General features: G+C 49.3%; 1 protein-coding gene across 1 annotated transcript in view; it reads left to right on the plus strand.

Annotated features, from left to right (window-relative positions):
* PPP1R37 (protein phosphatase 1 regulatory subunit 37) overlaps nt 1–23085 on the plus strand; it is a 51147-nt gene extending 28062 nt beyond the window's left edge. Inside the window, exons 2-13 of the mRNA XM_081018627.1 lie at nt 1694–1791; nt 3330–3375; nt 4851–4951; nt 7007–7126; nt 9446–9596; nt 11386–11541; nt 12509–12621; nt 14739–14880; nt 15009–15175; nt 17728–18703; nt 19102–19192; nt 20138–23085. Of these exons, the coding sequence (XP_080874753.1) occupies nt 1694–1791; nt 3330–3375; nt 4851–4951; nt 7007–7126; nt 9446–9596; nt 11386–11541; nt 12509–12621; nt 14739–14880; nt 15009–15175; nt 17728–18703; nt 19102–19184 (2153 nt within the window). The 3' untranslated portion in view covers nt 19185–19192; nt 20138–23085. The remainder of the gene's footprint in view (nt 1–1693; nt 1792–3329; nt 3376–4850; nt 4952–7006; nt 7127–9445; nt 9597–11385; nt 11542–12508; nt 12622–14738; nt 14881–15008; nt 15176–17727; nt 18704–19101; nt 19193–20137) is intronic.
* The last annotated feature ends 3664 nt before the right edge of the window (nt 23086–26749 follow it).

Here is a 26749-nt window from a genome sequence, read left to right on the forward strand (position 1 = left end):
TTGGTCTCACTGATGTGATCCAAAGGAAAGCAGAGCAATACATTCAGTACCAGCTTGGCTGCAGGAGTTGCCAGAAGGAGGCATACAAGGCACCATCCAATCGTCTTAGGGACTCCTAAGCCAGTGTGGTGTAGTGGTTAAGAGCGGTGGACTCGTAATCTGGGGAACCGGGTTCGCGTCTCCGCTCCTCCACATGCAGCTGCTGGGTGACCTTGGGCCAGTCACACTTCTCTGAAGTCTCTCAGCCCCACTCACCTCACAGAGTGTTTGTTGTGGGGAAGGAAGGGAAAGGAGAATGTGAGCCGCTTTGAGACTCCTTAAAGGGAGTGAAAGGCGGGATATCAAATCCAAACTCTTCTTCTTCTTCTTCCACTCCAGATTTGTGTTGGGTTTACTCCTTAGCCTTTTTCTTCCCCCAAAGATATTCTGCAAGGCAGCAGAGGTTGAGGACCAGAGTTTTCCTTCTCCTAGATGGGCTCCCTTCCCAGGTGGACAAGCCCCATCTGCCCTTCCCTCTACAGCACTTGCAGAATCTGCCTTCTTGACTGTTGGACGCGCTCTTGGTCTTGTCTGCTCAATCTGCTGGATCCCGTCTTTGCATGCAGTAGAAGTCCCTAACTCACTGAGGCTTTGATGCCCATTGGCTACCCTCACCTGGTTTAGCCCGCCAGTCAAAGCCATTCCTGAGGTGTGGCCGCTGTTCCGTGCTGACACCTTCTAGGAGCCACAAGTGAGAGCTAAGTCCAGGGTGGGGACCAAAGGTGGACAAACTGCCTCAGAAAGAGCATGATGTGTCTCCCTCCCCTAACACCCCTTACACCTCTTTTGTAAGCAAATGTGTGTAAAGGAGCTCTGAACACCTGAAATGCAGAGGTGATGCTTAAATATTCTAGCTTTCAGCTTTGAAAGAATCCAGTTTCTGAGCTCTCAGCCATCTGCATTCTGCTGCTTGAATCAATTTGACTATCTGGCACCTGAGGTACCCGATTCCCTGCTCCAGTGAGCAAAGCTTTGTGGCTGCTGTCGGGATTCTGGCAAATCATCTCATTATGCAACATCTGCTAACACCAGCAAAAATGCTGGCTGCTTGGACAGGGCTGGAAAAATCCTAGAAACCAAATGCTGGCACCTAGGTTAGAAAAAATACCCCCAATCTCTTTTTTCAGGTATTGAACACTTGAGGATAAAAGTTTGCATAAGGGGCCAAATCCGTACGACTAGTCCTGCAACTGATTTCATTGGCACACACAAAAAACATCACTCCAGTTCCCCTCTCTGCCGCCTCAGTTTCCCCTATTACTCTTTTCCGCAACTTTCTAATTCATGAAGAGATGGAGAATTGGTCCCTGTGCACGTTGTGGCTCTTACAAGCAAGAAAGTGTTCTTTATTATTATTTAATATTTATATATCCCACTCTTCTGCTAATAAGAGTGGTATGTGACAGAGCACTATATTATAATCTGATTGCAAGGTTTTAGCTAGCACTCGCCACTAATGACAGGTGACCTGTGAAATTGCAATATGGCTTTTGAAAATTTACTTTATGTGTATTTGTTTATCTGGTTGTTTGACTTTTAAAAATACCCTGTCCCACCCCAAAGGCTCCTTCCAGTGTGTAGGCGGCATAAATCAAATGGACTGCTAACCATCAGTGTGATCCTTTCTCTTTCTCTCCCCCTCTCTCTCTTTCAGCTCAGAATGTGACTGTGGAAGAAATTATCACCGCCTACAAGCAAGCCTGTCAGAAGTTAAACTGTAAACAGATACCCAAACTACTGAAGCAGATCCAGGTATGTGCCTTTCCTTAAGTGCACAGCAGAACCGCTTATCAGATTCGTCTGTCAAAGGCAGAGATGGATTTTTATAAACACTGAAGAAAGCTGGCTGTCGCTGGAACTGAACAGTAATAAAAAAAGTCCTCTCTTGAAGTTGGGTCACATGTATTTCAAAGGCTGCAGCCCAAGCCCATGTAGCACAGCAAACACTAAACAAGGACGAGGTTTGTGTGTGTGTGTTTCCATTGCTTCCAAGATGGCTGTACTAACCTAGAGAGGGAACTGGGCCAGAGCCCAGAGAGCTAAGTTAGTCTGCAAGGTTATGAACATTGGAAGGTGCTTCACACAGTAACTGAAGATGCTGAGTTTTGGGCCCTCCCTAAAAGCATACAGGGATAAATCTATCCATACAGGCAACAGTGATCTAGAGCCCATTACTCCTGCTCCAACCAGCAGCTTCCTAGCCTCCTTCCCATAGCGGCTGCCGTTTGGGTGGTTTTAGGAAGTGCTGCTCTCTCTGTTGCTGGAGACAAGGAAAAGGAACAATATATTCCAATTCAGCATCAGAGAGCTACTCCAAAGGGCAGGGGTTCCCCAGACGGGGACATTATGATGTGGGACATTATGTCCCATGTCACTGCACAATGGGCAACACCCATTGGCAGGACAAGACGAAGGCCCTCTCTTTTGCAGAACATGAGAGCTGGGCAGGCTGAGGGAGGGAGAGGTCCCGGTTCAAGTATTTGGGTTCCCAGGAACCTTCAGAATGGTGCCATTTACACACCCAGGGTGTGAAAGAGGGAGGACAATTTTGGCCCCTTATTTTGATTTGAAACCCTTCTCTGAAAACAACAGCTTGGGACAGAAAATCATCAACTGAGCTTTCAGCTCATGTTGAGATGATTGAAGAATTACCAGTAGCAACCAAAATGTCAATGATCATGAACTAGGGCAAGAAAATGAATCCACCTCTACTTGTTTTGCAGGATTTGCGATGTAATGCAGACACTTGCATTGTATATTTGGGCCGATGAATGAAAACCTCTTTGTTATGAAGTGGCCAGCTATTATCAGTTTCTGGAATGACAGATTTGATTATGTGCATCCCCAGTCATTGTTTACATTGGTGTAATGAACTTTTCGCCCTTCTATTAGCTGGGAAATTTTATTATTAAATCTGTTATTAGAAGTGTGTGTGTAAATGTGTGTACATCTGTCTTGTTCATTTCTTTTTTAAAAAAAGAAAATTGTGTTGTTGTTTTAAAAAGGCCAGTCTCCAGATTGGACCCAGGAGCAGCCCAAACCAATCCTGCAGAAAGGAGCCACCCCTTGTATATCGGGATATCTCCTCTGATCAGACCTGTTCCTAACTCTGGATCTGAACCAAATTGGGCTGGGCCTGGATCAGATTGGGAGATGAAAGACGCTCATATTACATAGAGCTTTTGAAACACTGGGCTGTCCATGCTTCCCTTTAGGTCTTCTTCTTCATTATATCTTACCTTTAAGCCGTTCCCTTCCGTGTGTAGTAATTTGCTGTTGCTTTATTGCAGGAATATAAAGACTTGACTCCCAGGATAGAGTGCCTGGATCTGAAAGGTACATATTTCCGTTCCCAAGTCTTCTGTTGACACAGTGCAGATCACAATCATCTTGCCGACTCTGGTTATTCCTCAGTGACTATGATCCCTCAAACCTTCTATCTGGGAGTCTGTGCTTGAAAATGGTCCCCTTTGGAGATTAGGAGGGGTTGGGGAGAAGGAATGTTCAGTGTTGTAAATGTGAGATCATTCTGCCTAGGCCACAGGTGTTACAACATAGTGTCATGTGCACATTTGATAAACTCGGAGGTCTTGTTTTGCTGGCAAACGCATGGAAATCTTGCGTTCTGAAGCCAGCTCACTATTTCAGAGGTTTGCCAGCATGTATCTACACCCTCCTCCAACCCTTCCCCCCCCCAACAGCACCCCATTTTGTTCACATCCCAAATCCTTTCTCTGGTCCCAGATTTAACATTTGCAATAGCCCGCAAATGTTTGGAAACGAACCAGATTGTGTAACCATGTTTGGCACATGCAAACGGAACACGGCTGACTCCACGCTAGAGGTGCACGTGGCCTTGATTTGGGGTTACGTGGGGTCATCCCCTCCCTCGCCTCTCCCACTCCCTCACCTGGTTTCATATTTCATAACCAGCGAGTCGCTCCTTGCAAACAAAACGAGTGAGCATCCTGTTCGTACTGCGGATACAGGTTGCTGACTTCAGGGCACGTTTACGTACAGAGTTTGCCTGTGAAATTTCTGCTGCCGTTGAGAGGCCAGTCCTAGTGGGCAGGGCAGGGAAGATTGTGAAGGCCCCAAGGCATACAAGGGTGGGGACTTCATTGGAGTGGAAAAGCAAAGCGGTGGCTGAGCAGATGGTATGTGATTGGGCAGGAGGAGGGGAAAGAGCTGCCACTTTGGGTTTGCTGGCTCCTTAGCAGAAATGAAGCCCAGGCCTGCAGTGGTTCTTCATATTTGGAGTACAGCGCCAACGATGCTTCGTGGTGCAAAACATTCAGCTTAATGTCCTGGGCTCCTTTGGAGGAAGGAGTGGGACGTATGTTTAAGAAATAACTCTGCCTTTGCTGTAATATTTAGAGTGCCAGTTCTTAGCACTCATGCAGCAGGTGTTTTTAGAATGTTCCTATTTAGACTTGCACCATTGTTTAGGGAATAGATGCTGAAGTGTCATTAGAAAGTCTGGTTTAAACCAGCCTCCCCCTCCCCTGGCCCCGGTTTAAATCATTTTTGTACCCCACCAAGTTGTACCTTCATGCCTGGGTCTCTATAGCCCAGTTGTTTTCCAGTATTTAATGCAGTGTTTCTCAAACTTGGGTCCCCAGTTGTTGTTGGACTGCAGCTCCCATCATCCCTGACCAGTGGTCCTGCTAGCTAGGGATGATGGGAGTTGTGGTCCAAGAACAGCTGAGGACCCACATTTGAGAAACACTGATGTAATGCATCCTGTGCTTGACAGTGAACCCTTTTAAATGCTGGAGGCTTGCAGATTTACTTTGTCTCTTGTTTTCCAGGCGAGAAGTTAGACTACAAGGCTTGTGAGGCCCTGGAAGAGATTTTTAAGCGCCTCCAGTTCAAAATAGTGGATTTGGAGCAAACGAACCTAGATGAAGATGTAGGTTTGCATGTAACATATAAAGAACTGCCTTTCTTCTCCTCCGCCTCCCCCCCCCCCTTGTGAACAGTCAGCTGAGCTGAATCCTGCCATTCTTTAACATGGAGAAACTTACAGTTCAGGGCTGAGTGTTTATAAGTAAGGAATGTGGCCTAGTGTTGTCTGTTCCCATCACCAACAGCTCTCTGGCATCTTCGGCAAAGCATTTTCCCAGGCCTGTGGCTGGAGATTGAAGCTGGGCCCTTGTGCACACAGAGCTTTGCTACCAGATCACGGGCCCCTCCAAATGGTGTGGCTGCTCTTCAAAAACTGCAGCAAATTGCTTCCTGAAAGCGGATTCCTAACATTGGCTAGTATTGGCTCTGTCTAGGCTTTGGGGGCCCTGTTCATAAGACACTTTAGTGAGGCCCCTTAATTTGAAAGAGGCAGGGTGTGCAAATCTAAAATCCTGTTGAGCTGCTGCTGGTCACGTAGGGGGAGAGTGGTGGCAGGTTAAGGTGGCCTTACAAAGGTTCGTTCTCATCACTCCCTGGACCCTGTCTAAGGCCTGATCTGCACATTAAATCATAGACTTGTAGAGTTGGAAGGTGCAAGTGGAGAATTGGCACAGCTGAGAGATGGATGGTGTTAAAAGCTTCCTCCCTCATGCTTGTTTTCTTCTTGCATGAGGACTTAAATGTGACCATCCACCACAATTCCACCTTGGGATTCTGCCATGTCTTCCCACTTCATCTGTGGACAAGGTTTATGGCCCACTTTGTTAAGATGTACATCCAGCATTAAAATAAAAATAAAAATGACCCCTTCATTTATTAGGCACTTGAAAGTGATGGATGACCAGCTCCAAATTCTCCCTCTCTCCCCCTGCCCGCTCCCTGCTAAAAAGTATAAATCTGGGGCTGTAGTCAGCAAACTTTTACTCAGAGTAGACCCATTGAAATGAATGAACCTAAGCTAGTCATGGCAAGTAATTCAGTGGGTCTACTCTGAGTGTCTCATCTTAAATTACACAGCCATCAGCGATGTGTTGTGGTTCCTCTTCATGCAAATTACGGGAGTTGCATTTGAGTACATTGTGCCAGTTCAGTCTGCTCCTCTCACAGGCTTGTTGATAAGCAAGTCCCAACGCGAAAGAACAAATAGTTTGTGGTTGGAAGCCTAGAGCAAGACAGGTCTTGTGTTGTCTCCTTGACTTAGTTTACTGGTTTTTCAGTGCTATGACTAGCCAGTTATTTCCCTGTGGGCAGCCTCCCAGTCTCCTTCCCCCTCCCACTAGCCCTGAGCTCTACAGTATACAAATTAGACGAACAAAACTTCTGGGGGTATTTTGTGTTTAATACATTTCATTGCAGAACTTCAGAACCAGAAATGGCATTTGAGAAGTAGCGATGAACAAATACAGCAGGTGCATTCATGAATCGATTATCAAATTGGAAGAGTTTTAAATTTGATTCTTTGTAGACCTTTACTGCTTGCGGAGTTTCCATGTTCCTACTGCTCTGAAACTTGTGCAAAAGACCTGCTTGCTGTCTCCAGACAGTCTGGCCCTTCCTTCCTCTCCCATCAGTAATATTCAGTAGTGGTGCCCTGAGGATCATCTAGTCCCACCCTTTGCAACGCAGGAATATTCAGCTGTCCCATACGGGGATCGAACCTGCAACCTTGGCATTATCAGCACCACACTCTAACCAGCTGAGCGATGTGCTGTACTGTGTTAGGCTGCAGGAGTGGGTCAGTGAGGCCTTGTCGCAAGGTGTGCTGCTATTCTGGAAGTCACCTCCATTTGCACACAGTGAGGCTTTCTTCCAAGTAGGCACATGCAGATTTGGGCTGTGAGCAAGCTGATACTTGGTTTGGATCTACCGCCTTGAAAAAGCGCACCTCGTTTCGAACCACAAAGAGAACTTGTACATTGTGTAATGTCGTCTTAAAAGATATCAGTATTGCTGCATGAACTTTGCCCATTTTGCGCCCTCTCTGGGTTGCACCCAGGACAGGCTGCTGCGGCCACACCCTTGCTAACAGTCCTGGTGTTTCTTCTTTTGTTTTTGCCAGGGTGCCTCGGCGCTGTTTGATATGATTGAATACTATGAGTCAGCCACACACCTCAACATCTCATTTAACAAACACATCGGCACACGAGGTTGGCAGGCAGCTGCGCACATGATGAGGAAGGTTTGTATTCACGATTAGATAGCATATCCCCTCTTCTCCCCCCCCCCAATTGCATCGCTTGCAGTAGTGTTGCAAAAAGAGGGCAAGCGTTGAGCCCATGTCCTCATTCATGCCCCAGCCCAGTTTCACCGTCAAGCTGCAGCTCCCATTGCCTGGAAATGCCGTAAGTTAACATTTCTGCAGTGGTGCTATTGTTTTTTTTTTCTTCCCCCCCACCCCCCAGCCAAGAGAAAAAGACTTTCCCTCCATAAGAGTGAGCATTGACAGGTTCTCCACGATTCCATGGGCCCAGCTGTAGACTTCCCTGGTGGAAGAAATTTGTACTCTCTGGTGCCAGTGGCAGACATAGGGACTCCAGTAGGACAGACTATATTAATGTTCCAGCAAAATTAGAATTTAAGCAGGCAGCAAATACTACCGTACATACGCACCTTGATCTGAAGAGTAAAAGATTCCCTAACTATTTTTAAAAATCCATAGAAATGTGTTGTGACAGTTGTGCCACAGAACTCACACTAAAAGTAAGGCAGAAATGGAGGGGGAGATGTACATGTCCTTAAGGCGAAGTGGGTTTGTGCCGATTCCTTGGGAGCGCTGGGTAAGCTATTGGCACTGTGAGAACTGACGGGTTTTTAAAAATCCTGATTTCAGCCAATGCCCTCCATGGGGAAAGGGAGGAGGGCCTTGAGATGAACAATTCCTATAATTTCCTATTTTATCGTTTCCTGCCTGCTTCCCACTCTGTGTGCTTTGCTTTACAAAAGCTTGAAAGAATCTGTTCCCATGTGCAATTGACTAAACCTTGGTGATCCTTTCGTCTGCCTCCCACCTTAGCATTATCTCACTGTTATCTTGATGGCATCCATTCAGGTGTTGAAACAGACTTTGCTGGCGATGTGCTGGCCTTGACCAAGCATGAGGAGCTCAGGATGTTTTCCTGAATGGCTTTCGGAACACATTGTGATAAACCAGGGTCAAGCAAGGGTCATAGTGGGGAATCTCGTTTCCTGTTAAGTTATGCCAGTCCTTTTACATGCGCCACGATCTGCAGTAATAAACCACAGAATAAGTTCAGATTGACACACATCCCTATTCACACCTGCACTCTGTTAATTCAGGAACTCAGTGATAATCTCCTGCTTTAACGGGCTTACTGATCTTGCTGTTCCTAGCTGCAAATAGAATAGTTTCCCCAGTGTGGAGTGCTATGCAAAGCCTGCACAGCAGACAGGAATCTTGGGCAGGGGCTAACGCTTCTCACCCTTACCACAAGCCTCTTTAAAGTTTTTTCTCTTTAAACAGTGGCAGCAGCCTCGGCACCCCTCCACAAGGCACCCCATCCACAGCTTGTGGAGCAGGGCTGCCTGATGCCAACCGCCGGGCCTGGTGGCAGCATAAGGCAGCCCCAGGACTTCCTCCCGGGAGGAAGAGCTAACCCACCCACCCTGTGCGAGCCGAAGGCTGTGGGCTTGATCAGCAGAGAAGCCCGCCCCTTCACTCGTGCAGGGGCTGTGAGCTAACTCTTTGTCCGTTCAGGAGCGCGGGTGTGCAGCTGCTAGCTCCTAAGCGGAGAAGTCTACCAGAGCCCCCACCCCCATCTCCAGCTTGTGCAAGCAGGCAGCCATGCGCCCCTCAATGCAGAAATAGAAACAATCCGCCTGCCTGTGTGGGCAGCCGAGGGAGGAACAAGCTACATTGGTCTGGCCGACGTAGCTTGTTTCTCCCTCAGCGGTATGAGGGCCAGTGCCAGATGGCTGCTTCACCCAGCGCTATATCACGAGTGAAACCACAAGCTGCGTCCCTCACCACGGGCTGCAGCCGGGTGCTGGTGGCATGAGAACTCGGGAGCAGCAGTGGTTTCACTTTCAATACAGTGGTATCTCGGGTTACAGACGCTTCAGGTTACAGACTCCGCTAACCCAGAAATAGTACCTCGGGTTAAGAACTTTGCTTCAGGATGAGAACAGAAATCGCACAGCAGCGGCGTGGTGGCAGTGGGAGGCCCCATTAGCTAAAGTGGTGCTTTAGGTTAAGAACAGTTTCAGGTTAAGAACGGACCTCCAGAACGAATTAAGTTTGTAACCTGAGGTACCACTGTATACCGATTGTTCTCTCCTGCTGCGCATGTCTGGTCCACTGCATCCTCTTCTGGCTGCTTCCAGCCCTCTGACTTGGTTGCGCGACAACCTGCTTTGAGGTGCTGGCTAAGAGCACCTCTGGCTCATGGGCGTTCTGAGCTGAAACGTTTGTTGATATCCGGGTACAGCACCGTTCATACCTTTCTATGACCTGACTCTCAACCTTTCCTTCCTTCCGCAGACAAACTGCCTCCAGTACTTGGACGCCCGCAACACACCTCTGCTCGATCACTCGGCCCCGTTTGTGGCGCGCGCCTTGCGCATCAGCAACAGCCTGGCTGTGCTGCACCTGGAGAACGCCAGCCTGTCGGGGCGGCCCCTTATGTTGCTAGGTGAACAGCTTGAGTTGCCCTCTGTGTACCCAGCCAAACGCCCTTCTCTCTTGCTGACCCTCCGCTTCCATGGTCACTTTTCCTAATTCCCCGCTGACAGCTCAGCTTGCTGCTAGCAGGCGCCTTTTCTGCAAGGGCTCCTTGCCTGCCAAAGGCCTCCCTCTGCAGCACTGCGAATGTGCCAGCATTGATAGTCATAATGAGGGGCAGAGCGGTCCCCACAGATGCAGGCAGAAGCCCCCTTGTTGCCTTCCCTCATCCCTGGGCTCTTCAGTCAGCCTAGATCCTTGAAAGGTGCAGTGTGGAGGCTCGAAGGGCATCCTTGCCTTGCCAAAGCTCCCAGATCCGCATGCAGAGTCCATGATGGGGGGCAGGGGAGGTGTCGAAAAATATAGGGTAAGATTGAATAGGAACCGGAACCACATGTGCTGTGGGTTTTGTTCATCCTGACTCTTCTGAGTATGAAATCCAGGCTTTACCATTAACATTGAACTCCAGTTCCCAAAGGCGTCATTTTTTAAGATTAGCCTAGGTGAGAGATACCAAGAGAAGCATATTAAACTTGGGAGAACGAAACATCCACACCTGGTTTTTTGCATCCTGTTGAAGGCATTAATAATGAATAGGAGCCAGCCTAAAGAATGCTAGCAATAATGGATGAAGTTTGAAAGATAGTCTCCTTCAGTTACGGGCCGCCTAGTGACAAATGCCCGGCTGCGGCTGACCTTGTGCTTTCAGTTCCAGGTGTCTATAAATGAAGAGCAGGGAGGGATTGGTTCTTAAATTCCATTCTCTTCCTCCTCTTGGGTAGCCAGTCTTTGCAAGCCAGTTGTGGTCTCTCCGCAGCCCCAGGCAGAAGGCAGGTGGATTGAATGAGAACTCATGGCTTTCAGACAGTTCTCTGTATTGGGCAGGACAGGCAGTTCCCCTCCTGAGATTTCGTAGGCTTCCAAGACACTGCTGCCATTTTCTCATACGTTACCTGCCCTTGAAGCGACCCCAGCTTATCTCCTCTTTACTCACTTATTATGTCTTGAGGTGGATAAATTAGCAGGAGAAGGTCTGGTGGATTGTGCCTCTCCTTGCTCCATCCGCATGGGGCAGCCAGTTAGATTTGTCCACCTTGTCTTGTGGGCAGGAACGGGGAGTTGTCTCACTGAGGAAAACTGGAGAAAGACAGCAGACCTCATTATTTAACTTGTTGGTTTCAAACTGTCAGCCAGTTGGCTGGTGGGCTAATTTAGGCCAAGGTCAGATCAAGGGGCAAGGCCCATCTCTCCTCCTTACTGGCTGTTGGCAGACTCATAACAGGCCGAAGCCAAGGGCTTGTCCTGTGAAGGGATGCATCAGTCGCACAGGAGGTCTGTGGCCTGGTCTCACATCCGCTGCCCAGCTGGGCAGGCAGAAAGCTCGTTGTCACCTGGGAGGCTCAGCAAGGCAGCCGTTGTTGTTTAGTTGTTTAGTTGTGTCTGACTCTTCGTGACCCCCTGGACCAGAGCACGCCAGGCACTCCTGTCTTCCACTGCCTCCCGCAGTTTGGTCAAACTCATGCTGGTAGCTTCAAGAACACTGTCCATCCATCTTGTCCTCTGTTGTCCCCTTCTCCTTGTGCCCTCCATCTTTCCCAACATCAGGGTCTTTTCCGGGGAGTCTTCTCTTCTCATGAGGTGGCCAAAGTATTGGAGTCTCAGCTTCAGGATCTGTCCTTCCAGTGAGCACTCAGGGCTGATTTCCTTAGCAAGGCAGCCACTTCTCTTTAATTTTATTCTCCCCTTTGTCTGCTTTCTAGCAACTGCTCTTAAAATGAACATGAATTTGCGGGAGCTTTACCTGGCTGACAACAAGCTGAACAGCCTCCAGGACTCGGCTCAGCTGGGCAACCTCTTGAAGTTCAATTGCTTCATACAGATTCTGGACCTGAGGAACAACCACATCCTGGACTCAGGTGAGGGATCCCTGCTTCGGTCTCCCCCCAAATTCTTTGAGAAACCGAGAGGAGGGCTCAGGCTGTGTCTCTGCTGTGTGCTTAAGAAGAAAGACAATAGTTGCGGTCTAGGCCAGGGCGGCTCAAATTCTCTTCCAAGAAATGGTCGGATTCTGTTGTTTGAACACATGTTGTTTGACATCGTTAGATGTCAGAGAGATAAACTGTTATACAACCTTCCGTAGACACCTGAAGGCAGCCCTGTATCGGGAAGCTTATAATGTCTGGTGTGTTAATTAATATATTAATGTATTTTTATTTTAGCTGTGCCAAACTACTCACCAGCAAGAAGTTCTTCTAATTTGGAAGAACAGAGCCGTTGGCTACTTAAATGAGTTTGGTTGACTCTGATCATCTGCCTATCAACTGGTTAAATCCTTGAACACATTTAATTTGAAATAAATCGTGACGCATTTACCAGATCCTCATGTGGGTGTCTTTTGCACATAACGGAAGGTGGTGTTGGATATTTACAACCAAATAAAAAGTTGCCGTCTTCAGTTTCCCCCTTCTTAAAAATCCCCCTCCTAACTAGAACCAAAAGAACCAATTGAAGTTAACACGGGGAATTTGCACAGCTGTTGCCGTCAGAGGATATAAATCTGATGAGCAAACCGATTTAGCTGTTCCCTAAATCGGACATGCAGAGAAAATGTAAATGTGTTCTTGTGGTGCTCTCTTCTGTCCTTTTAAACACAAATCCAACGAGTGCACAAAATTTTCCCAGCTGCCACCGTGACAGCCGAGTTGGCGGAGCGAGGGGGGAGAGAAAGGGGAGGGGGATTAGTTGAGACAAGGAAAGTGCCGCCTCCGAAAGCCGATGGTGCCTGGGTATTTGTGTCCGACTGAGCTGGTGTCGCGTCTAATGAGGGCTGCGAAAAGGGACTCCCATCCTCCCTCCCTCAACTGCTTGTCATTCGCTTCACAGGCCTGGCGTACATCTGCGAGGGGCTGAAGGAGCAGCGGAAAGGCCTCGTCACCCTGGTGCTGTGGAACAACCAGCTGACTCACACTGGCATGGCTTACATGGGGATGACGCTGGTGAGTCACAGGCAGCCTTGCTGCCCCGGGGCCTCGTTCTCTGGCTCGGGAGCCAGAGGCCATTCAGCGCTCCAGCCCGACCCTTTTCTGTGGGAGCTTTGTTGGGCAACATGTTGGCCCTCTCTGCCCAGCTGATCTGTTATCTGGGGTTTGCGCCTTGGGGCCTCCTGAGTGCAACATGGGAGCTCTGCCACTGAGCTTTATCCTCCTCCTTCCATGTTAGGGGTGGGAACATCTGGCCTGGTGCAGTCCGGGGGGGGGGGGTCACCAAAGCACACTGCGAGCTGGAAAGCCCAGAGGCAGCTGCGCTTGCTGCCCCCCCCCATCCAGCCCAACTTGAAAACAGAACCTCCTTTTTCTCCTTCCCAGTATTGAAAACAACAGACAGCTACCAAAAGCCATTATAAATTTAGGGCTGCTTCTGCCATCTTTAGAATACAGGTGGTGACCATTCTAGGGGCGTCCAATTGACGTGGGTCCTTTTGCACCCAGAAAAAGGCAGGGTGAGAACGGGACCCCCGTGCGAAATGTTCTCTGCCTGTACTGCGTTCAGCTGTCCCGTCTAAAAAAAAAGAGGAAAAAATGGGTAATGGAACGCAGGAAGTTGCCTTAGAATCATAGAATTGTAGCGTTGGAAGGGACCACCAGAGTCATCTAGTCCAGCCCCCTGCAATGCTGGAATCTTTTGCCCAACATGGTACTCGAACCCACAACCCTGAGGTTTAGAGTCTGAGCTCTGCCGGTGGAGCTATCCCAAGGAGGCTATCCCTTAGATTGAGTCAGACCATGGGTTCTCCCTGCTGTCTGCGCTGACCAGCTGTGCCTCTCCAGGGTTTCAGGCAGGAAGTCCTTTCCAGGCTTACATGGAGATGCCAGGGATTGAATTTGGGACTGTCTGCATGCAAGGCTGGTGCTCTATCACAGAGCTGCAGCCCTTCCCAGAATAGGTGCTGAACAGGACAACTAAAATGGCTTGGGGGCTCAAGGATTTTCCTCCAAGGAACGGCTAATGTTTGCTTTTAGCTGCAAGTGTGTGGAGAGAACGTTTTGTCCCTTTCTCATCACCTGGTGAATTGGATTGGCTGTAGTTAAGAGACAGAAAATATTTCATACAACTCTGTTGTATGTTGGACCTGCTTTGGGTTTCAGTGGGTCTGCCTTCTACCCTCCTCACAGCTGTGGATTTGGGAGTAGGGAGGAATGATGAGGTCCCTGCTGGATGGAGGTTAAACTTCAGCCAGTTGCCAGTTCTCTTACGAAACACGGGGTTTATTTCCCACTTGGGTGGCCAGAATCCTGCACAGAGAGCCTTGCAAATTCTCGGGCCATGTGAGCACCAGCAGACCTGAGGACAGAGTGACTCAAAACCCAGATTGTGGAACGCCCTTCCCACAGAGGTGCGTTTGGCCCCCAAACTTGTATGTGGGTTTTAAAAACTACTTATTTTGGGCTGTACCTTCTACACATAAGGCCTTCATTGTTAGAACAGCCGTTCATCTTAAAAGAGCTCTGTATGTATGCAGGAATTCTGTATGGTGGTTCTCATGTCCATGCTGCTGCCATTATCAATTTAAAAATCTGTTGTATGAATTGTGTCTTTAGACCATAGGCCCGGTTCACGGGTGAGGCTAAGTGAAACCATGATTTTGTGTGAACAGGTGAGCATGTGGGTTTCTGGACAGGCAGTTGCAGCCTCTTCGGTTCTCTGTTTGATTCTGTTGCTGGGAGCTAAGCCGTTGTTTGTCTTAGCGTGTCTTTCAAAGCTCGACTCATTGTTCGTCTCGCTCCAGACAGACCACAAGGTCATTACCAAGGTGTGTTTCTTGATTTACAGTTCATGGTTTGCCTGAAGGAGACAAAGCATGAGCTCAGGTTCAGACAACATGCTAATCCTCAAACTGTGGCATAGCTCGCAGTAGTAACAGGAACAGAGGAGGGACAAAGCAACTGCAGTCTCCTCTCTGGGAGCTCGCAGACTTACCGGACTGGGCTGATCCCTGGTTTGGGTCAGTGCTGTGTGCAAATTGAGCCATTGTGAGCTGCCTTGAAGTGGACTAAGCCCCCAGAGGCAGTCAGTAAACAAGCAACAAACCAACATTCCCTGTTTGCATCTCCAGCCTCACACTCAGAGCCTGGAGACCCTGAATCTGGGACACAACCCCATCGGCAATGAAGGTGTTCGCAACTTGAAGAACGGGCTCATCAGCAACCGCTCAGTGCTGAGGTTGGGCTTGGCGTCGACCAAGCTGACGTGTGAGGGTAAGCCAGGCCACGGAGCCTCCCCGGGTGCTCAGGCGGCTCTCTGTCTTTTCCGAGGGCAGAGCAGCCGCCACAGGCTCGGCCCCTGCCTTCGCGTGGACTCACTGGCTGTGTCTCTTGGTGCCCAGGCGCTGTGGCAGTGGCAGAATTCATCGCGGAGAGTCCCCGGCTACTTCGGCTGGACCTTCGGGAGAACGAAATCAAGACCGGAGGGTTGATGGCCTTGTCTTTAGCCCTGAAAGTCAATCACTCGCTGCTCAGGCTGGACCTTGACAGGGAGCCCAAAAAGGAATCGGTGAGTCTGTGCTGTGCTTCTGTTGCAGACCGAAGGAAGCGGCTGGGAAAGTCAAAACCCTCCTGAGATGGCCTAGTTTGATTTTCTGCTCATATTAGGCATACAGGGAGTGCTTGAACCACCCTGGAGCCTTCAAGCCCCACCTAGCCCATAGAATTGTAGCGTTGGAAGGGATCCCAAGGGTCAACCTCTGCTTAAAAACCTCCAAGGAAGGAGAGTCCACAACCTTCCGAGGGAGTCCATTCCGCTCTCAAACAGCTTTTACTGTCAAAATGTTTTTTCCGGATGTTTAGTAGGAATCTCCTTTGTTTTAACTTTGAATCCATTGGTTCAAGTCCTACCCTCTGGAGTGGGAGAAAACAAGCTTGCTCCATCCTCCATGAGATACTCATTGAGATATTTGAAGATGGCTTTCATATCTCCTCTCAGGCTCCTCTTTCCCAGGCTAAACATACCCAATTCCCACAACCGTTCCTCATAAGGCTTGGTTTCCAGACCTTTGATCATCTTGGTCCCCTCCTCTGCACATGTTCCGCCTTGCCAACATCCTTCTTAAATGCCCAGAACTCGCTTTTTAGGCTGTTGTGGGTCAAGGCTCTCAGCCTTGAACGAAATGGGATGATTTTGTGTACAGCACCCTGAGTCCCACTAAGACAGGTTGGGATAGAAACATCAAAGCAGAAGCAAAAAGGGTCTTTTGAAAAAGTGGGGGGGGGGAGGGAGGAGTTTGGCTGGGAGCAGGAGATGGTATGAAGATGGAACAGGGTATTTTATAAAGGGCGGAAGCCACACACCTTAGCATTTACTCAGCAGTGTTCTCTGCATGGAAACAGAATGGCTTAGCCATGTGCTTTCCTGGTCCCTCACGACCAAACACATAAACACTCTTGACGTCTACAGGTGTCTGAATAGCTGCTTGGGAGCTTGTGGCAAATGCCTTCGTGTGGGCAGCTGTCTCCTGTTCCCAGCGATGTATATTTCCAGGCCCCACAAGCATCCCTCGCCGACAGCACACTGCTGTTGCCACTGAGCTGCCTTCATTTGAAATGCCGCGTTGTAAAAGCTTTCTGTGTCGCGAGGCAGTAACATGATTCCACCTGTCAGGGAGCAAAAGCCTTTGTCCGAGCCACTCGATACCCGCCGTCTCACGTTTCCATTGCTATAGGTCGGTTTTGCTGGCGTAGCTTTGGCTCCGCATGTGGCGCGTGCCAGCGCAGCCAGCCAGGTAACCCTGCTGCCTCGCCGATAAACCTTCCGCTCCGGAAAAATAGAGGCCCAGTGCCTGGCACAGACACAGGTGTGCTGTAGGCAGGTAGAAAAACTCCAGTTGTGCCAGGCATTTGGCTTCTCTTTGTCCCTTCCCACTTGTGGAAGGCCTTCCCCGTGTGGAAGAGCTGTGGCGCAATGGCAGAGCACACGGAAAAGTCCAGGTTCAGCCTCCAGCCTCTCCCATGTAGAGATGGGAGAGACTCCGCCTGGAACCCTGGCAAGAGCTGTTGCCAGTCAGTGCAGGCAATACTGATCTAGGTACACCAGTAGCCAGACCAACTTCCTGTGGCCTGTCATGGTACTGTCAGGCAAGGGCTATCTGGAGTAAGTAATTAACTCTTTATTGTCAAAAGTACACTTACAAGTTTGGAAAATGCAGATCTGTCAGTCCGACGTCTCTCAGCTACTCCCAGGTGTGCACTCAGTGAGGCAGTTGTAGCCACAGAGAGATGCACCTCCACATTGAAACTTGCCGCAGGGAGAAAAGGGGTACATCAGCAAAATCAGGAAGAACTTTCTGGCAGTAAGCGCTGTCCGACTGTGGAACGGACTCTCCTTCATTGGGGGTTTTCATGCAGAGGGTGGGTGGCCATCTGTTGTGGATGTTTTAGTTGAGATTCCTGCATTGAGGAGGGTTGGACTAGAGGACCTTCAGGATCCCTTCCAATTCTACAATCTGTGATGTTTGATGAGCATTCAAACATGTGTTTTCTCCTCCTCCTGTATTGCCAATGAAGGTCCATGCTTTGCAAGGCTTCTGCGTGTGTAATTTGTCTGGGGCCACAGTGGTCTTTTGATCCCCTCCAGCATGATTCCTTCCAATCCACGCAGCTTCTGAACTCAAGCAGGCAAGGCCAAACTCATCAAAATGCCCACCTTCAGGCTCTGTGCCAGCTTCCCTTACAATGGTGGTTGGGACGCTCAGATTCTTGGGCCCCAAGCCTTTCTGTCGGCCCCATGCCACTCTCCCTCTACCACACACAACCCTCCCAGCCTATCCCCTAGTGGCCCCAATTCCTTTCCTCCTGGAATGTTTTGCCTAAGCTGGAAAATGTCCTTGAGCTCTGACAATACTTGCTTGCATGGAAGATGGAGAGGAGATGCATGAATATGTGGGGAAACTAACCTGGCATTGAAAGATAAAATTTACATTCCTTGCCTTGCCAACTTTGCCCCCCCCCTCCAAGTTGTCCAGGAGGCTGTGGGCCCCTCAGGCTGAAAAATGTTTTGCCTACCCCAGCTTTACAATAAATGGCGCCCCCGTGCCTTTCTCCCTTTTGCAGGTGAAGAGCTTTATCGAGACGCAGAAGGCCCTCTTGACGGAGATCCAGAACGGCTGCAAGCGCAACTTTGTCCTTGCCAAAGAGAAGGAGGAGAAGGAGCAGCAGCTCCAGCAGTCCGCCTCCATGCCCGAAATCACCATCACGGAGCCCCTCGAGGAGGGGCCGGTGGAGGACGAGGGGCACAACGGCGACATGGCGCCCACGCCGGAGGAGGGGGAGGAAATCAGGGAGGCACCGCCCTCCCAGGAGAATGGGGCAGCTGACAAGAGAGCTGGTGACGACGACGAGTCCTCAGACTCCGATTCGGACACAGACGAAGAAGAGGATGAGAAGCTGGTGATGAAGGCTCTCCCGCCGTCGCCTCAGAAGCTCAGCAACCCTGATCACGCGGGCGACTTGCCCAAGCCACCTTCCCCCCCAAAGACCAGCAGTGTCCTTAGCCCCGAAAGCAGGGCGCTGCCCCCCTTGAACACTACGGAAGAAATAAAATGTGAATCTCGATTGGGAGTCACCAGTGGGCCTCCAGCCCAGGCCAGCTCTCCTGGGAACGAGAGGAGGATTGCGGTCTCCAGTCCTGGGCGAGGCCACAAAATATTTGTCGTTACGCGGGTGGAGAGCCTGCCGGAGAAGGCAGCGCTGGGGGGCGCCGATACGCGGCAAGAGGGGAGCCCTCTTCTTCCGCAGGCTTCTCCGCCAAAGCCCAGCGACCCTCCAGCCCCGCAGGCTCAGCCAGCAAAGACTGAATGCTCAGACGGACAAGCGACTGAGGCTGTTCCCAAGCGGGCGGCTGGCTCAGAAACCTCTCCCTCCACACCAAGCCCTGTTTTGGGGGCAGAAAAGATGAACTCTGGGCCGTGTGAGAGCGCTGTTCACAGCTCTCTGCTGCCCAACGGACTAAGGATGGAGTTTGTTCATGCACTACCAGATGCTCCCTCAGGGCATGATGGGAAAATGGCCAGTTGCTCTGTAGAACATGGTAAGCACATAGAGAGAGAGAGAGCACACTTTGCATTCTGGAAGAGGCGTTTATATAGGGTAACAAACAGGCTCCACCCTGCTCTTCCTGTGTCAAGGAATAAAGCCGGGGGGAGGCTGTGTGGGTGGGGTGGGCTCAGCCATATGGAGTCTTGCCTCCTAAAAGGCAGGTGACTACGGATTTCACAGGGATTTTGAACGCAGAAGCAAAGGCCAGGTTTAGAATCATAGAATCATAGAGTCATAGAATCCTAGAGTTGGAAGAGACCACAAGGGCCATCGAGTCCAACCCCCTGCCAAGCAGGAAACACCATCAGAGCACACTCCTTGAGTTTAGACACTCCTTGGGAGCAGGGCAAGGACCTGGCTGACTCTCTGCCTTTCCACTCTGCTTTCCAGAGCTAAACTGTTCCAAGAACGAGAAGGAGCTGGAGGAGTTACTTTTGGAAGCAAGCCTAGAGATGGGGCAGGAGCCAATGTGACGTTTTAGGTAAGGGAGTTGCGTGTCAAAATGGGCAGAGGGAATATGCTGTCTGCTAAAAGAGGGGGCTCCAGGAAGGATAACATGGGGGGGGGGCAGGAGCTCTTCCTCCCTGCATTGCTGCACCAGCAGAACGTCACCTAGAAAGCATTAATCCTGAACACACTTAAGCAGGAATCAGGTCCCGCTGGGTTCAGTGAGATTTTCACTTTCTAAGTAAGTAAGCTTTAGCACAGGTTTTCCCAAACTTGCGTTTTTTGGACTACAGCTCCCATCATCCCTGGCTGGCAGGACCAATGGTCAGGGACGATGGGAATTGTAGTCCAAAAACAGCAGCAGACCCAAGTTTGGGAAACACTGCTTTAGCAGAATCTGGTGACTGACCTGAGCATTTTGAAAATTCAAGCTTGGTGTGCCTATTTAGTCAAGCTTCTCAATCGCATGGCGTTAGAAGCAAATCTGGGTGGTGTTCAGGTAAATATATTTACCTAAAATGTATATATATTATATATAATATGCACAGCAAGAGGAGGAGGGAAGTATTTGTGAGGGCTGAAAATGGGGAGGGCAGGATACTTGAGCTATTGTTAGAGTAGTGGTATTTCTAGATGGGGATAACCCGAAATACATACTTATTATTCAATATATTGCTGGATGGGGAAGCAGAAGCAGTCAGCGTGGTGCTAACATCCCGGGACAGGGAGAAAGTTAAGAATGGAAGGGGGCTGAAGAGAATTGTAATGAAATTTTATTTAAGGCTTTCAAACACCACCACCCCTTTTCAAGGCAGGTACATTGAAAATTTAGCACTGTGCCATTTTCATGAGTTGGTAAGAAGCCGGTGATTTTATAATTAGATATGGGTCTATATCTGCTTGCGTTGCCCTCCCACTCTGGTCTCCCGGACATCTTTCTTGCTTCCCTCCCCACCTTCTCCTTTTCTCTCTCTTTCAGTTCTGGGCCATTCCACATCCAATGGGGTCTCTTTGGGGAAGCGCCTGCCTAGCTTTACCTCCTCCCTTCACCATGTGATTCCGAAAACAACAACTCCACCGCCCCCCTGACTGCCACACAGAGGCAACGTGACAAGCGCCGCCCATCCCGTTCCCCCGAACGGCATCCATTTCCAACTGTGACCATTTCCCCCGCCGCCACCCCCCCTTTTTCTCATTCTCGAAGTCTTCCCTCTGATAAAAGATGTTCTGTTTGGAGGGGGGGGTCGGGATTCAGGAAACAGAAGAGCCGAGGAGACCTTGACCCAGGAGAAGAGCTTCCTTCAGGGCGAACTCTTGACATTTTTTGCTGCTTTGGTGTGTCTCCCTGGAACTCTTGCCAGGGGGGGGAACTCAACAATGTTTTTGTTTCTTTTTTCCTTTTGCAAGGGGATGCCCCTTGCAAGTGATTTCACAAGGCAGAGAGGCTGTTTTGCGGACTCGGATCGTTGGCACCGCCTCTCTCCAGTCTAACTGGGAAACTTTAAAAGGAAAAGGGCGAACACTACAGATGAACAGGGCCCTGTGTGTTTGCTTTGTGTGTGTCGCGAGCGCCGCAGGTCCCAGTAGGTCCAGTTTTCCACGAATGCTTGGGGAGGAGCAGGCCTCTCCTGGGTCCCGCTGGCTGAGAGCACCGTAATGCTGTAGCTCCCTTGCCAAGCAAGACTATTGAGGCTGTTTAATCCGCAGCACAGACTACTATTTATTTTTATTTTCCAGTTTCTCTTTCCCCACCCACCGCCCTCCCTTACTTGCGTCTCCTTGTTTGTTTGTCTTTTCTTCGGTGTCTGTTGAACAGAATGGGAACAGTTTTTCCTCCCGCCTTTTAACCTCCAACCACCTTAAAAAAAGGAAAAGGATCTCTGCTTCCTCCCAATTTGCAGAGTGCACCAAATCGGGAATCCACCAAGAAGCTGCTTTTCCCTGGTGAAGTTGTTTGAAGTAAGCTGAGAGAGAGAGAGAGAGAGAGAGTGCGCCCCGGTGTGTGTGTGTGTGTGTGTGTGTGAGATTCCTTTTTGTGCATTGATGGACAACCTTTGCCCATTGCCCACCAATAAGAGGACTGCCGTGGCTTCGACTGATCCGGCTTCTCCTGTCCTTCAGCAGAGAGAACGAGGCAAACTCCTTGCATCTCTCCTATCAAGATTTGTTCTTCAAGCCATACCGTGCCGGACTTTTGGACGATGGGGGTGATACTGTGTATGGCTTGACTGTTGAAGTAGCGAATATTTTAACTGACCGTAAAACTACATAAATGGCACGTTTATGAAGAGGGCAGGGTGGTTCTCTTCTCTCCCCCCCCCCCCGTTTTGTTCACCCCATGCGATAAAACTGACGTGAGAAACTTCTTAGGATGCTGCTGATTTTGGGGGCAGTTTTCATCTTTTATTGTTACTTTGTTCTTCAAAAAGTTGTAGGCTTTCCCACAGTTCCTGTGCGTACATCAGCTGTGGACAAGGACCCAGCTGCAGTGATAAGAGTGTTATCTTGCTATCACCAGGGCCTTTTGGGGTCCAAAATCACTACTTTTGCAGAAGGAGGTCGAATCCCTCACGACAGCACCCCTATCCCACTCCCTGGAACTTCGATTTCCTTGAGAAAGGGGGGCAAACGCACCACCAGTTGAAACGCGAACTGCTCTCCCAAGTTTTGCTCCACAGAGGAAATGCTCCAGGCTTTGTGGGTCTCCTGGCCGGCCGTTCGGCGCCGAAAGTGGGGAGGAGGTGGGTTGCTGCAGAAAGCGTATTGCTAGAGGGTGGGTGGGGGTTGATTATTTTATTTCTCAGGGAAGGACTTTTTTGCAGCCAAAAAAATACCTGGGATTGCGGGGGAAGCCGGTGGAGCCAACAGTGCAGTCCCTCCCCCTGCCCCCCTCCTCCGGTGGTGCGTTGAGACCCAGCGGAAGAGATCCCAAAGGCTATTACGAGAAGCTCCGCAAAGACCAGGTTCAAATGGCCTCAGAGATTAGCTCCGATAGGCAAGGTTTCTTCCAAAAGAGAAGAAGCTTGCCTGCCAAGATGGGAAACCAGGACTGGTGCTTTCGTATGTCGCCAGTAGGACGAGAGGCGGGGCAACCAGCCCCCTTGCATGGGGAAGCCCGTGTTGTAGGACGACAGGTGTAAAAACAAGCGGCCCTCTTATTTTGTTTCGAGCCAAGGTGCGGCGGGAAGAACAGGCCCTCTCTTTGGGTCCTTGAATTCTTTTCTCACGAAATCCCGCTGGGATCACTCGACTCTAACCCCGGTTTCTAGCAGGAAAGGAAGAAAAAGAAACACGCCTCATTATCCCTATGTGATGGACTACTTTCCTCCTGTTGACACAAAACGAAATCTCCGCAGGAGATTTGCGGTACTAACCCTGAAACTGAAGCGAAAACGAAAAGGAATCTCTTTTTTGTATAGACTTAGCAGAGGAACCGTTTTCTCCGCCGCAACACCCTCTAAAAATGTGGGGTGGGGGGAGGGTGGCAGCTGTTGGGTAGACATAGAACTTTATGCTTTTTACTTTATTATTTTTTTTCTTAAGTGCAATAAAAATCTTATCAGGGAGCTTGAGAGGGCACTTTTGCTGCATGGAAATTCAGGCTGGAGAGGCAGGAGGGAGAAAAACAAAAACTTTGTGTGCCCACCATCTGCTTGACCATGATTCCTTTTCTCTCTCTCTCTCTCTCTCTCTCTCTCTCTCTCTCTCTCACACACACACACACCCCGACACACAGACACACATGGAGTTTTTGCTGCGTTAACACTACATTTACAGAAAAGAAGATGGCGCCAGTTTGATTTTGTGTTCCTTTTCCTCCCTCCCCCCCTTTTTTTTTTTGGCTAAAGTTTGTCATTTCTGTTTCGTGTGTGTGTGGAGTTTTATTTTTGTTGAAACTGTCTTCTATTAAATGAAAAGCTGCATTCATCACGTGGCTTCTCTCAGTCTCTTTGGGGAAAGGGGTCCAAAGCACAACCTGCGTTCTCGCCCCATGTCGCAGTCACATTTTGCCAGCAAAACGGACGCCAAATGAGCGGCGTTGTGAATTGAAAAGTGTGCCGAGGCTGGCTTGGGTCTCTGCACAACATCCTTCTTATTTATGTATTGCCGTTGGGTGACAATGTACTTTTACAGAGTGACGTAAGCAAAAAAAAAAAAAAAAAAAAGAGAGAGGCCTGAGCCCTCAAAATCTTCCAGCATAATTTATCAATGGGAGAGGAAGGGAAAGGAATTGTGCATACTGAGATTTTATTTTGGTGTAGAACGAGAGGACTCTGCAGGTTAAACTATGAGCTTCAGAAGAAACTTTGTTTTTTGTCTCTGGCTTTCCCAAAAGCTTGGAGAGACGCTGCATTTTCATCGGCTGGCTGCACAACAGCTTTGCTGGTTCTTCTCCCGCCACCCAACTGCGTTACGCATCCTCATTCATCCTTGAACTTTTGCTTCCAAGCCTATCGGGCACTGCAGTTGTTTGGGGTTTTTTTGCTTGTTAGCATTTGGTTGCTTCATGGGCAAATAGGTCTGAGAAGAGATTAGGGATTGGAGCAATGGGCCATGACCCTTTGCAAAGGAATCGATGCCTCTGAAGCTGGGGACGCATTGTGCACTTGCGCAGTTCCGAGGGAAGGAAGTAAAAGGGGGGGGGGGTTGCTTACTTGCCGGACGAGAGACGCCAGGAAAGCAGTTTGAGGAAGAGATCAGCAGGCAAGGTGTAGAGCTTTCCTACAGAAACCAACCTTCCCTTTCTAATAAAAGCAATAATCTACCGGACTAGCACCCTCTGGTGTGAGAAAGGTGGAACTGTCAGGAAGCCAAAGGAAAAGATGGCAGAGTGAATTCCTCGTGACGTAGTAATACTCATATGCAAGCTTAAGTTTTTATTTTATTTTAAACTCCTCTGAAACTTCTTCCTGCCATCAGAAAGGTGGGGTCCTGCTCATGTGCTTATCTCTGATGCATGTTTTAAAAGTGCATTCTGAAATAAACAAGCCTGTTTCATTTTTTGCTTTTTTTTGTAAATCCTCCCCCCACAAAAAAGGAAAATATTGCCACTGCCTGGATAGCTCAGTTGGTTAGAGTGGGGCGATGATAACGCCAGGGTTGCAGGTTCGATCCCCGTATGGCACAGCTGTGTATTCCTGCATTGCGGGGGGTTGGACAAGGTGATCCTCGGGGTCCCAACTCCACAATTATAGGGCCTAGAAATATAGAGGGTGGCGCTGTGGGTTAAACCACAGAGCCTAGGGCTTGCAGATCAGAGGGTTGGCGGTTCGAATCCCCGAGACAGGGTGAGCTCCCGTTGCTCAGTCCCTGCTCCTGCCAACCTAGCAGTTCGAAAGCATGTCAAAGTGCAAGTAGATAAATAGGTACCACTCTGGCAGGAAGGTAAACGGCGTTTCCGTGCACTGCTCTGGTTCGCCAGAAGCGGCTTAGTCCTGCTGGCCACATGTACACCGGCTCCCTCGGCCAATAAAGCAAGATGAGCGCCGCAACCCCAGAGTCGGCCATGACTGGACCTAATGGTCAGGGGTCCCTTTACCTTTACTGCAGGAGTAAGGACTTAAAACATTGCTTAGCTGGAGCAGAGCAAGATTCATAAGCTCCAGCTATTCTGTGTCCAGGCAGATGCTCAGGAGATTGGGGCATACAAGAAGACTCCTGTATCTGGATCGCACCAAAGGCCCATATAGTCCAACGTCGTGTTCTCACAGTGACCAACCAAATGCCCCAGTGGGGAGCAGGACCCGGTCAGGACCTGAATGCCACAGTGCCCCACTCCACAATTGCGATTCCTCTGCAACTGGCACGGGAGGCAGACCATAGCCATCCTGGCTGGTAGCCATCGATAGCCTTTCCCTCCATGAATATGTCAAAATCCTCTTTAAAGCCATCCAAGCTGGAAGCGGCCACTACATCTTACTGGAGCGAATTTCATAGTTTTAACCAAGTGCCACGTGAGAAAGTTCATTTGTTCGCCTGCCCCCAGCCTTCATGGAGCATGGGACAAACTTGTGGTTTGTTTTTTTTAAAAAAGAGATCCTATTCTGTCTTCTAGTTGACTTCTCATATGGTATTCATACCCTCCCCTGTTTTTTATTTATTCCTTCCAATTCTATGATTTGTCTCGGTGAAGATCTTCTCTTAAAGGCACGTTAACTCTTGTCCGTGGGAAACAACTCCAGCCTCCTGGCGTGGCTGATGTTTTCAGCTCCAGGATTTGGCCTAGAGAGGCCGGGGGCTTGCAGGGAGGGCTTGCTCATCGTCCCCCAAATCTGAGAAGGCATCGGGGGGGGGGGGGCGTGATGCAGGGGAGCAGCTTGGAAGATGGGAAGGCTATATCAGGTCATGTAGCTCTGTAGTAACCACACAGACTGGCAGTAGCTCTCCAGATTTCATTCAGAGAGGAGTCTCTGCCAGCCGTGCCTAGAGACGCAGGGGATTGAACCTTCTGCATGCAAGGCAGCAGCTGTTCTACCATTGAGCTGAGGCCCTTCCCCTCTCTCTTTTAGGGTTCGAATGTGGAGGCTCCCTACTCCCCACCCCCGTTACAACTGGAAACGCCTTTGGCCAAACATACGCTTGCAAGCTACCTTGAATTTCTGCGTGGCGGAGAGGTGGGATATGAAACAAGGTTCGATTCTTGCCGGTGTCCCACTGATGGATTGCTTTGTGGGTATCAAGGATGTCCCAGAGCAGCAGTGAATCTTCTCTCTTTTTTTGTAGATACCAAAACTGTCATTCCAGCACTTTGGTGGGAGGAGAGAATAATTTCTTCCTGTTGATTTTGGGAAAGCTCGCCCTTGGTTCTGAGCTAGTTTTATTTATTAAACACGAAAAGGAAATCCCAGGGAATCTGTGTTCATGCATTTAACTATTTATACTATGTTCAGTTGAAATAAAGTTTCCCTTCTGACATAGGTTGGGCTTGTGCGTTTCCCTGTTTCCGCTATTATTATTCTCAGGGGGGTTAAGTTTGCACATATCGACAGCCTCGGATGGAGGAACCCAATCTCCCAATCCCAGCGGTTTCTCTGGCAGAAAGGTTTGTTGATTTGGATTTTCAAGTAGATATTATTATTATTATTATTATTATTATTATTATTTGGCAGAAGCACTCCCAGCACTGTACGCATTGGTAAGGTTTTTCTCCTGTGTTCTTTTGTGCATTGTCCAGTGGGTATTCTGATGGAAGCTGGATCATCTTAGTTTGAGAAGTGTCCCACAGAAACACAGAGGCTTTGCTGGTGCAAGGAAGTGAAAGGGGAGACTCCGAGACATAGTTTTGAACATTTTTTTTTATTCAGCTTTGAGAACAGGAAACACAGAACACAATGTCCCTTTGTGTTGAGGACCTTAACACGCACATACTCATTCATACACACACACACACACACACACACACAGAGAGAGAGAGGTTTCCAGCTTTCTGCCACATGCTTGTCATTCTCTAGCCACAGGACCAAAACATAAGGCCAGGGCGAAGCTCTTGGGCAGATGGAGCCATCTCAGCAGCTCCCACTGAATTCTGTGGGATAAATTAAACTAGCTACAGTCTGGCTTGTGTGCAAAACTTGCTCTTGAATCCACATAG

The sequence above is a fragment of the Podarcis pityusensis genome (assembly GCF_964106645.2).
Source record: "Podarcis pityusensis genome assembly, chromosome: 8".
NCBI lineage: Eukaryota > Metazoa > Chordata > Lepidosauria > Squamata > Lacertidae > Podarcis > Podarcis pityusensis.